The following is a 12,906-nucleotide window of genomic DNA, read 5'->3' as shown; positions in this document are numbered from 1 at the left end:
CAATCTGATAGGCTGCCACCTCTATAATATATTATTAAAAAGGTTCAAAATTGAACCCCCTTCCATTACAAAAAAGGTTCCAGTTTGAACCTTTACCCAGGGGATCCTCTAGGAACTTCTTTTAACTGGAAAGTTTCCGGCGGCATGGCAACCCAAAAGGTTCTTCCAGGCACCTTTACCTCTAAGAGTGTTGAGTATACGGTCTATATAAAGTAGGAGTAAATTTTACATTTACATTAGCAGACGCTCTTATCCAGAGCGACTTACAGTTAGTGAATACATATATATATATTTTTTATACCCGTGGGAAGCGAACCCACAACCCTGGCGTTGCAAACGCCATGCTCTATCAACTGAGCTACATCCCTGCCGGCCATTCCCTCCCCTACCCTGGACGACGCTGGGCCAATTGTGCGCCGCCCCATGGGTCTCCCGGTCGTGGCTGGCTGCGACAGAGCCTGTAGTTATTAAGTAAAGTGGAAGTAGTTAGTTCCAAACCAATGCTACTGGAAGGATGACCTAGTCTAGTTGATTAGTGTGTTTTGAGGAGTTGGTGTTGAACAAGGACAACCCGGAGAACAAGAGGGACACAGTAATGAAGTAAAGTAGAGACACAGCCTCTTACCGTCTGGTCATGATGAGTCAGAGGATATGAGACAGAGATGAGATGAGGACAGGAAACAGTCAGAGGATATGAGACAGATGAGGACAGGAAACAGTCAGAGGATATGAGACAGATGAGGACAGGAAACAGTCAGAGGATATGAGACAGAGATGAGATGAGGACAGGAAACAGTCAGAGGATATGAGACAGATGAGGACAGGAAACAGTCAGAGGATATGAGACAGATGGGGACAGGAAACAGTCAGAGGATATGAGACAGAGGAGGACAGGAAACAGTCAAGAGGATATGAGACAGATGAGGACAGGAAACAGTCAGAGGATATGAGACAGATGAGGACAGGAAACAGTCAGAGGATATGAGACAGAGATGAGATGAGGACAGGAAACAGTCAGAGGATATGAGACAGATGAGGACAGGAAACAGTCAGAGGATATGAGACAGAGGAGGACAGGAAACAGTCAGAGGATATGAGACAAAGTTGAGGACAGGAAACAGTCAGAGGATATGAGACAGATGAGGAGAGGAAACAGTCAGAGGATATGAGACAGAGCTGTGATGAGGACAGGAAACAGTCAGAGGATATGAGACAGAGTTGAGGACAGGAAACAGTCAGAGGATATGAGACAGATGAGGACAGGAAACAGTCAGAGGATATGAGACAGAGTTGAGGACAGGAAACAGTCAGATCAAAAGCCATGCAGTAAAGAAGCCTGATAGAACAACATGATGCAGTGTATATTAGGACAGAGAGTGAACAAAAAGCGTCTTTAAGTGTCTACTTCCTCCCAGTATTGAGAGCTGTGGATGCGTCTCAAATGGCACCCTATTCCTCATATAGTGCACTTTGACCAGGGCCCGTGGGCAATAGAGAATATGATGATCATGATGACGCCGACAGACATGGCAGCTCTGCTTCTAGCTCCTAAGCAACATTGCAGTATTTCGTTTTTTCCTGTGTTATTATTAGCCCAGAACATTTTAAAAGTGTTATTACATACAGCCGGAAATAACTTTTGGATATCAGAGCGGTGGTAACTCACCAGCATTACGACCACGAATACGACTTTCCCGAATTTGATCCTTTGTTCGTACCCCCCAGTGCAATTGAACTTATCCCAGAGGCTGCTCCATGACGCTGCCGGCGGAGAAGAGTATCCGGAGTGGACTTCTAGTCCGACTCAGGAGGCGTGCACACCATCCACCGCTTCCGAGTATTTTACTCGCTAATGTTTAGTCCCTGGACAATAAAGTAGACGAGCTCAGGGCGAGGATCTCCTTCCAGAGAGACATCAGGGACTGTAACATACTCTGTTTCACGGAATCATGGCTCTCTCGGGATGTACTGTCCCCGTCCATACAGCCAGCTGGGTTCTGAGTACATCGCACAGACAGGAATAAAGAACTCTCCGGGAAGAAGAAAAGCGGTGGTGTATGTTTTATGATTAACTACTCATGGTGTGATTGTGATAACTCACAATCAAATGTCGACCGTATTACCGCCCAAGAGAATTCGCTTCGGTTATAGTCACAGCCGTGTTTATTCCCCCTCAAGCTGATACCACAACGGAACTACGCTGGACTTGCAAACTGCAAAACCACATTTCCTGAGGCTGCATTTATTGTAACTGGAGATTTTAACAAGGCAAATTTGAGGAAAACGCTACAGAAGTTCTTTCAACACATTGCCTGTAGTACTCCCTCTACAAAAACTCTCAACCATCGTTACTCTCCCTTCCGGGATGGCTACAAGGCCCTCCCCTGCCCTCCCTTCGGCAAATCAGATCTGCTCCTCCCTTCCTATAGGCAGAAACTCAAACAGGAAATACCCGTGCTAAGGTCTATTCAACGCTGGTCTGACCAATCAGAATCCATGCTTCAAGATTGTTTTTGATCACGCAGACTGGGATATGTTCTGGGTTGCCTCTGAGAATAACATTGACGTATACACGGATGTATACGAGTTCATCAGGAAGTGTATAGGGGATGTTGTTCCCACTGTGACTGTTAAAACCTACCCAAACCAAAAACCGTGGATAGATGGCAACATTCGTGCAAAACTGAAAGCGCGAACCACCGCATTTAACCATGACAAGGTGACAAGGAATATGGTTGAATACAAACAGTGTAATTATTCCCTCCGTAAGACAATCCAACAGGCAAAATGCCAGTAAAGAGACAAAGTGGAGTCACAATTCAACGGCTCAGACACGAGACGTATGTGGCAGGGTCTACAGACAATCACGGACTACAAAGGGAAAACCAGCCAGGTCGCGGACACCGAGGTCTTGCTCCTAGACAACTAAACACCTTCTTCGCCCGCTTTGAGGATAACACAGTGCCACCGACGCGGCACGCTACCAAGGACTGTGGGCTCTCGTTCTCCGTGGCCGACGTGAGTTAGACATTTAAGCGTGTTAACCCTCGCAAGGCTGCTGGCCCAGACGATATCCCTAGCCGCGACCTCAGAGCATGCGCAGACCAGCTGGCTGGAGTGTTTACGGACATATTCAATCTCTCCCTATCCCAGTCTGCTGTCCCCACTTGCTTCAAGATGGCCACCATTGTTCCTGTACCCATGAAAGCAAAGGTAACTGAACTAAATGACTATCACCACGTAGCACTCACTTATGTCATCATGAAGTGCTTTGAGAGGCTAGTTAAGGATCATATCACCTCCACCTACCTGACACCTTAGACCCACTTCAATTTGCATACCGCCCCAATAGATCCACAGACTATGTAATCGCCATCGCACTGCACACTGCCCTATCCCATCTGGACAAGAGGAATACCTACGTCAGAATGCTGTTCATTGACTATAGCTCAGCATTCAACACCATAGTATCCTCCACCGCCCTGTGCTACTGGGTCCTGGACTTCCTGACGGGCCGCCCCCTGGTGGTGAAGGTGGGAAACAACACCTCCACTATGCTGATCCTCAACACTGGGGCCCCACAAGGGTGCGTGCTCAGCCCCCTCCTGTACTCCCTGTTCACCCATGACTGTGTGGCCAAGCACACCTCCAACTCAATTATCAAATTTGCAGACGACACAACAGTAGTAGGCCTGATTACCAACAATGACGAGACCGCCTACAGGGAGGAGGTGAGGGCCCTGGCGGAGTGGTGCCAGGAAAATAACCTCTCCCTCAACGTCAACAAAACGAAGGAGCTGATCAGGGACTTCAGGAGACAACAGAGAGGGCACGCCCCTATCCACATCGACGGGACCGCAGTGGAGAAGGTGAAAAGCTTCAAGTTCCTTGGCATACACGTCAATGACAATCTGAAATAGTCCACCCACGCAGACAGTATGGTGAAGAAGGCACAACAGAGCCTCTTCAACCTCAGGAGGCTGAAGAAATGTGGCTTGGCACCTAAAACCCTCACAAACTTTTACAGATGCACAATTGAGAGCATCCTGTCGGGCTGTATCACCGCCTGGTACGGCAACTGCACCGCCCGCAACCACAAGGCTCTCCAGAGGGTGGTGCGGTCTGCCGAACGCATCACTGGGGGCACACTGCCTGCCCTCCAGGACACCTACAGCACCCGATGTCACAGGAAGGCCAAAAAGATCATCAAGGACATCAACCACCCGAGCCACGGCCTGTTCACCCCACTATCATCCAGAAGGCGAGGTCAGTACAGGGGCATCAAAGCTGGGACCGAGAGACTGAATTGTTAGATACTACTGCACTGAGCTATAAACACAAGCATTACGCTACACCCGCAATAACATCTGCTAAACATGTGTATGTGAACAATAACATTTGATTTGATGTGAAGTGTCACGGTTGTTTAAGGACGGGTCAGACCAAGGCGCAGCGTGAAATGCATACATGTTTATTCACCGATAAACACAAGAACAAAACAACAAACCAACGAAACGTGAAGTCCGAAGGCTAAACACAAAACAAGCCTCTAAACACGGAACAAGATCCCACAACTAATAATAACAACCAGGCTACTTAAGTATGATCCCCAATCAGAGACAACGAGCGACAGCTGCCTCTGATTGGGAATCACACCCGGCCAAACATAGAAGTAGAACAACTAGAACTAAACATAGACTATACAACATAGATCTCCACACCCTGACTCAACATACTAGAGTCCCATAAGTCAGGGTGTGACATGAAGTGTCATTTGGGACTTTCCTTCATTAAGTGCCCTGGTGTGGGACTTTCCTTCATTAAGTGCCCTGGTGTGGGACTTTCCTTCATTAAGTGCCCTGGTGTGGGACTTTCCTTCATTAAGTGCCCTGGTGTGGGACTTTCCTTCATTAAGTGCCCTGGTGTGGGACTTTCCTTCATTAAGTGCCCTGGTGTGGGACTTTCCTTCATTAAGTGCCCTGGTGTGGGACTTTCCTTCATTAAGTGCCCTGGTGTGGGACTTTCCTTCATTAAGTGCCCTGGTGTGGGACTTTCCTTCATTAAGTGCCCTGGTGTGGGACTTTCCTTCATTAAGTGCCCTGGTGTGGGACTTTCCTTCATTAAGTGCCCTGGTGTGGGACTTTCCTTCATTAAGTGCCCTGGTGTGGGACTTTCCTTCATTAAGTGCCCTGGTGTGGGACTTCAAAACACCTCTACAATCGACCACCAGCCATGTTGACTTCCCCTCTGGAGTATAACAATACATCCCCATTAAGACCGGAGCAGAGCAGCAGACAGACGTCTTCCAGAGAGGCGTCTACAGTATGCCTAAGTTCCAAATGGTACCCTATTCCCTTTGTAAGTGCACTAGGTAGGGAATAGGGTGCCATTTGGGACGCAGGATATATGTGCTCCCTGGCCAGGACAGGATGCTGTAATCTATACAGGCAAGGCGGAGCGGAGAGAGTAGTCTTGGACAGTATCCAGCGGCCTTAATGGATTTATATCCCATTCACTGAACTGTTATGGAACAGTTCAGTGAGGGACAATGCTCCCCTGTCCCTCCCCTGTACCCCATCACCCTCATTGGGCCAAGTGCCCAAAACTCTCCCATCCCATCCCACTCCCCATCCACACCACCCCAGTGCAGAGCTCTTTGAAAATGGCAAAACTCATAAATCTCATTGTTATACACGACTATGAAACCCTTCAGATAAAACAGCTACGACCCCAGCTACGACCCCAGCTACGACCCCAGCTACGACCCCAGTGCAGAGCAGTGCAGAGATTTAGTCAGTCTGTACCTTGGTGTTCCTCCATGTTATTGTCAAGCTGTCGGATATCCTCGTTGATCAGGCTCATCTTCTCACGCATCTCAGTCAACCTGTTATAAACATCACAGAGTTATAAACACTAATATGACTTTGGCTGGCTAGGATAAGACTTCAAAATATCCCAGAAATACGTACTGTCTTTCCATGCTTGCTGTTTCTTGGTTGTCCTCTTTTACCTGGAGCGCAAAACAAGGTGTCATTTTGAAGCATATGAGACAGTTGAGGGCATTCATAACATACAGATTCAACTCACTTGACCTTAAATATACACCTCTTTACCAAACTTCTCCACCCCCCCCCCCGTCCCCCAGTATTTCAGAATAATTTAGGGGGTGCCCATGAGACACGCCCAGGGAGTGAGATCACGGCCTGGGTTACCATTGTACAGCCCCCTGGAGTAATTGGGGTTAAGTGCCTTGCTCAAAGGCACAGCTGCAGCGTTTTCAACTTGTCGGCTCCATGACTCGAACCAGCAACCTTTCTGTTACTGGCCCCAATACTCTAACCTTGAGGCTACCTGCCACCCTTACTTAAAGACAGAGAGAAACCTATGACTGCCTGTCTCTCTCCTCACCTGTTTAAACAGCCTGTCCCTCTCCTCACCTGTTTAAAATAGCCTGTCCCTCTCCTCACCTGTTTAAACAGCCTGTCCCTCTCCTAACCTGTTTAAAATAGCCTGTCCCTCTCCTCACCTGTTTAAACAGCCTGTCCCTCTCCTCACCTGTTTAAACAGCCTGTCCCTCTCCTCACCTGTTTAAACAGCCTGTCCCTCTCCTCACCTGTTTAAACAGCCTGTCCCTCTCCTCACCTGTTTAAACAGCCTGTCCCTCTCCTCACCTGTTTAAACAGCCTGTCCCTCTCCTCACCTGTTTAAACAGCCTGTCCCTCTCCTCACCTGTTTAAACAGCCTGTCCCTCTCCTCACCTGTTTAAACAGCCTGTCCCTCTCCTCACCTGTTTAAACAGCCGGTCCCTCTCCTCACCTGTTTAAACAGCCTGTCCCTCTCCTCACCTGTTTAAACAGCCTGTCCCTCTCCTCACCTGTTTAAACAGCCTGTCCCTCTCCTCACCTGTTTAAACAGCCGGTCCCTCTCCTCACCTGTTTAAGCAGCCTGTCCCTCTCCTCACCTGTTTAAACAGCCTGTCCCTCTCCTCACCTGTTTAAACAGCCTGTCCCTCTCCTCACCGGTTTAAACAGCCTGTCCCTCTCCTCACCTGTTTAAACAGCCAGTCCCTCTCCTCACCTGTTTAAACAGCCAGTCCCTCTCCTCACCTGTTTAAACAGCCTGTCCCTCTCCTCACCTGTTTAAGCAGCCTGTCCCTCTCCTCACCTGTTTAAACAGCCAGTCCCTCTCCTCACCTGTTTAAACAGCCTGTCCCTCTCCTCACCTGTTTAAACAGCCTGTCCCTCTCCTCACCTGTTTAAACAGCCTGTCCCTCTCCTCACCTGTTTAAACAGCCTGTCCCTCTCCTCACCTGTTTAAACAGCCTGTCCCTCTCCTCACCTGTTTAAACAGCCGGTCCCTCTCCTAACCTGTTTAAAACAGCCTGTCCCTCTCCTCACCTGTTTAAGCAGCCTGTCCCTCTCCTCACCTGTTTAAACAGCCTGTCCCTCTCCTCACCTGTTTAAACAGCCTGTCCCTCTCCTCACCTGTTTAAACAGCCTGTCCCTCTCCTCACCTGTTTAAACAGCCTGTCCCTCTCCTCACCTGTTTAAACAGCCTGTCCCTCTCCTCACCGGTTTAAACAGCCTGTCCCTCTCCTCACCGGTTTAAACAGCCTGTCCCTCTCCTCACCTGTTTAAACAGCCTGTCCCTCTCCTCACCTGTTTAAACAGCCTGTCCCTCTCCTCACCTGTTTAAACAGCCTGTCCCTCTCCTCACCTGTTTAAACAGCCTGTCCCTCTCCTCACCGGTTTAAACAGCCTGTCCCTCTCCTCACCGGTTTAAACAGCCTGTCCCTCTCCTCACCTGTTTAAACAGCCTGTCCCTCTCCTCACCTGTTTAAACAGCCTGTCCCTCTCCTCACCTGTTTAAATAGCCTGTCCCTCTCCTCACCTGTTTAAACAGCCGGTCCCTCTCCTCCTGGGGCGATCCCATGCTCTTGTCCTCTGCCACCATGGCGTCCCTCCTCAGCTCCAGCTCCTGAAGCTTCTCATGTAGTGACACAGCTTCCTGTTTCACCTGGGAGTGATAGAGCTCCTGCAGACATCACACAGGACAGAAGGGATTGAGTCAGTCTAACTACCTGTTTAGTGGAAGGCCCTGGCTCCTTCTATGGCACCAGTGACATCTACCCTGGTTTAAATACAACCATGATGACAATAGACTAACGGTTTTTGTCTGAGTAAAATACACATTTCGGGTTTTCAGGAAATGTATGAACATGATTATTAGATACAGCCCCCAATCTTTAACCATTCAAACATGCTCTTAAAAACCTTCATTTGATTCAGCCCATGAGTGAGTGAGCTTGTTGATTCAGCCCATGAGTGAGTGAGCTTGTTGATTCAGCCCATGAAGAAACACAGCAGTGACCTGTTTCAAATGAACGTCACCCTGCCTGTTTGGAAGGTCATGGGTGTGCTGTGGTATTAATACAGACAGGAGTGTCTGTGACATCAGAGTGTCTGTGACATCAGAGTGTCTGTGACATCAGAGTGTCTGTGACATCAGAGTGTCTGTGACATCAGAGTGTCTGTGACCCAAATTACACCCTATTCCCTTTAAACACTGAGTGGACAAAACATTATGAACACCTGCTCTTTCCATGACATAGACTGATCAGGTGAATCCAGGTGAAAGATATGATCCCTTATTGATGTCACTTGTTAAATCCACTTCAAATCAGTGTAGATGAAGGGGAGGAGACAGGTAAAAAAAATTATGTTTAAGCCTTGAGACAATTGAGACATGGATTGTGTATGTGTGCCATTCAGAGGGTGAATGGGCAAGACACAATATTTAAGTGCCTTTGAACGGGGTATGGTAGTAGGTGCCAGGCGCACCGGTTTGAGTACGTCAAGAACTGCAACGCTGCTGGGTGTTTCACGCCCAACAGTTTCCTGTGTGTGTCAAGAATGGTCCACCACCCAAAGGACATCCAGCCAACTTGACACAACTGTGGGAAGCATTGGAGTCAACGTGGGCCAGCATCCCCGCGGAACGCTTTCGACACCTTGCAGAGTCCAATGCCCCGACGAATTGAGGCTGTTCTGAGGGCAAAAGGGGGGTGCTCTTGTCCAGAGCGTCTTACAGTTAGTGCATTCATCTGAAGATGGTGGGACAACCAACATATCACAGGCATAGAAAGTACATTTTTCCTCAATAACGTAGCTATCAGTAGAGTCGGGAGGGGGGGAGTTATTTATGATACTTTGAAGGGAATAGGGTGCCATTTGGGATGCACACTGCCACTCACCGCTTCAAACATCTCCTTCCGCGTTATGAGGGCATCCAGCTCCTCCTGACGACCATCCAGATCCTGAGATAAAGACAGACAGGAAAACATCAGTCATTGGTGCTGACACCTACTCAACACAAGGCCACCTGGCGTCGTTATGTCCAGCAGGGGGAGGAACAGACAGGAAAACATCAGTCATTGGTGCTGACACCTACTCAACACAAGGCCACCTGGCGTCGTTATGTCCAGCAGGGGGAGGAACAGACAGGAAAACATCAGTCATTGGTGCTGACACCTACTCAACACAAGGCCACCTGGCGTCGTTATGTCCAGCAGGGGGAGGAACAGACAGGAAAACATCAGTCATTGGTGCTGACACCTACTCAACACAAGGCCACCTGGCGTCGTTATGTCCAGCAGGGGGAGGAACAGACAGGAAAACATCAGTCATTGGTGCTGACACCTACTCAACACAAGGCCACCTGGCGTCGTTATGTCCAGCAGGGGGAGGAACAGACAGGAAAACATCAGTCATTGGTGCTGACACCTACTCAACACAAGGCCACCTGGCGTCGTTATGTCCAGCAGGGGGAGGAACAGACAGGAAAACATCAGTCATTGGTGCTGACACCTACTCAACACAAGGCCACCTGGCGTCGTTATGTCCAGCAGGGGGAGGAACAGACAGGAAAACATCAGTCATTGGTGCTGACACCTACTCAACACAAGGCCACCTGGCGTCGTTATGTCCAGCAGGGGGAGGAACAGACAGGAAAACATCAGTCATTGGTGCTGACACCTACTCAACACAAGGCCACCTGGCGTCGTTATGTCCAGCAGGGGGAGGAACAGACAGGAAAACATCAGTCATTGGTGCTGACACCTACTCAACACAAGGCCACCTGGCGTCGTTATGTCCAGCAGGGGGAGGAACAGACAGGAAAACATCAGTCATTGGTGCTGACACCTACTCAACACAAGGCCACCTGGCGTCGTTATGTCCAGCAGGGGGAGGAACAGACAGGAAAACATCAGTCATTGGTGCTGACACCTACTCAACACAAGGCCACCTGGCGTCGTTATGTCCAGCAGGGGGAGGAACAGACAGGAAAACATCAGTCATTGGTGCTGACACCTACTCAACACAAGGCCACCTGGCGTCGTTATGTCCAGCAGGGGGAGGAACAGACAGGAAAACATCAGTCATTGGTGCTGACACCTACTCAACACAAGGCCACCTGGCGTCGTTATGTCCAGCAGGGGGAGGAACAGACAGGAAAACATCAGTCATTGGTGCTGACACCTACTCAACACAAGGCCACCTGGCGTCGTTATGTCCAGCAGGGGGAGGAACAGACAGGAAAACATCAGTCATTGGTGCTGACACCTACTCAACACAAGGCCACCTGGCGTCGTTATGTCCAGCAGGGGGAGGAACAGACAGGAAAACATCAGTCATTGGTGCTGACACCTACTCAACACAAGGCCACCTGGCGTCGTTATGTCCAGCAGGGGGAGGAACAGACAGGAAAACATCAGTCATTGGTGCTGACACCTACTCAACACAAGGCCACCTGGCGTCGTTATGTCCAGCAGGGGGAGGAACAGACAGGAAAACATCAGTCATTGGTGCTGACACCTACTCAACACAAGGCCACCTGGCGTCGTTATGTCCAGCAGGGGGAGGAACAGACAGGAAAACATCAGTCATTGGTGCTGACACCTACTCAACATAAGGCCACCTGGCGTCGTTATGTCCAGCAGGGGGAGGAACAGACAGGACCCTGTGTCACGTAGCTTTACCTACTAACAGTTATCGCTTGACATCAAGGACTGCTGTCTGAGAGTATAGATACAGTAAGTGTTCGGTTCCATGCATACTGCTACTACAGAGAAGAGTATGTAGACTTCACCACCACAACACTAACTTATCATGACAAAGGTTCAACAACCCCCGGTGTCTCTTCTTTAACTGAACGACTCACGTCCTCCCTTAACCCCGTGACATGGCTGTAGACTCCAATCTAAGGCGTAAGAAAGAGACATAGGAGTCTAGAGCATGTCACAGGGGGTTACATCCTCCCCTCTGTTCGTAAAGTGTCTCAGAGTAGGACTGCTGATCTGGGAAGGTACAGGCGTCCTTCCTAACTCAGTTGCCAGAGAGGAAGGAAACCGCTCAGGGATTTCACCATGAGGCCAATGGTGACTTTAAAACAGTTACAGAGTTTAATGGCTGTGATAGGAGAAAACAACATTGTAGTTACTCCACAATACTAAACTAAATGACAGAGTGAAAAGAAGGAAGACTGCACAGAATACAAATATTCCAAAACATGCATCCTGTATGCAACGAGGCACTAAAGTAAAACAAAAAAATGTGGCAAAGAAATTAATACAAAGCCTTATGTTTGGGTCAAATCCAAAACAACACATCACTGAGTACCACTCTTCATATTTCAAGCATGGTGGTCGCTGCATCATGTTATGGGTATGCTTGTCATCAGCAAGGACTTGGGAGGTTTTTTTTAGGATCAAAATAAATGGAATAGAGCTAAGCACAGGCAAAATCCTAGAGGAAAACTTGGTTCAGTCTGCTTTCCACCAGACACTGGGAGACAAATTCACCTTTCAGCAGGACAATAACCTAAAACACAAGGCCAAATCTACACTGGAGTTGCTAACCAAGACGACATTGAATGTTCCTTGAGTGGTCTAGTTACAGTTTTGACTTAAAACTACTTGAAAATCTATGGCAAGACTTGAAAATGGCTGTCTAGCAATGATCAACAACCAACTTGACAGAGCTTGAAGAATATATATATTTTATTTTACAATCCAGGTGTGCAAAGCTTTTAGAGACTGACCCAGAAAGACTCACAGCTGTAATTGCTGCTAAAGGTGATTCTAACATCTATTGACTCATGGGGTTGAATACTTATGTAAGCAAGATATTACTGTTTTATTTTTCAATAAGTTTGCAAAAATTTATAAAACTATATGTTTTCACTTTGCCATTATGGGGTAATGCGTGAGAAAAAAAAATCTATAAAAATGTGTTTTATTCAGGCTGTAACACAACAAAATGTGGAACAAGTCAAGGGGTACGAATACTTTCTAAAGGCACCGTACATCTCATTCATTATGATCTAAAACGCCAAACTGATCCTAGATCACCACTGACCTGTAGCAGCTCCTCGTTGTTGGCCTTCATGGCAGCGTACTGGTCCTGTTTCTCTGGAGACATCTTTTTGATGATGTCATCAGCAGCCTGCTTCTCCCGCTCCATCTCCTCCTCCACCGCTCGGATCATGTCCTCCTTCCTATAGAAACCAGAGTTAGGATCATCTCCTCCTTCCTATAGAAACCAGAGTTAGGATCATGTCCTCCTTCCTATAGAAACCAGAGTTAGGATCATGTCCTCCTTCCTATAGAAACCAGAGTTAGGATCATGTCCTCCTTCCTATAGAAACCAGAGTTAGGATCATGTCCTCCTTCCTATAGAAACCAGAGTTAGGATCATGTCCTCCTTCCTATAGAAACCAGAGTTAGGATCATGTCCTCCTTCCTATAGAAACCAGAGTTAGGATCATGTCCTCCTTCCTATAGAAACCAGAGTTAGGATCATGTCCTCCTTCCTATAGAAACCAGAGTTAGGATCATGTCCTCCTTCC

The 12,906-nt window shown here is 48.2% G+C and overlaps 1 protein-coding gene across 1 annotated transcript in view; it reads right to left on the bottom strand.

Moving 5' to 3' along the window:
* LOC311135792 (intraflagellar transport protein 74 homolog) overlaps positions 1–12,906 on the bottom strand; it is a 60,202-nt gene that overhangs the window by 34,920 nt on the left and 12,376 nt on the right. The window contains exons 9-13 of the mRNA XM_084169834.1: positions 12,417–12,555; positions 9,254–9,316; positions 7,891–8,034; positions 5,970–6,010; positions 5,805–5,884 (exon numbers count right to left, since the gene is read on the bottom strand). Of these exons, the coding sequence (XP_084025960.1) occupies positions 5,805–5,884; positions 5,970–6,010; positions 7,891–8,034; positions 9,254–9,316; positions 12,417–12,555 (467 nt within the window). The remainder of the gene's footprint in view (positions 1–5,804; positions 5,885–5,969; positions 6,011–7,890; positions 8,035–9,253; positions 9,317–12,416; positions 12,556–12,906) is intronic.

This window comes from Coregonus lavaretus, assembly GCF_964263955.1.
Source record: "Coregonus lavaretus genome assembly, chromosome: 10".
In the NCBI taxonomy this organism is placed as follows: Eukaryota; Metazoa; Chordata; class Actinopteri; order Salmoniformes; family Salmonidae; genus Coregonus; species Coregonus lavaretus.
This window is presented reverse-complemented; position numbering and strand designations above follow the sequence as displayed.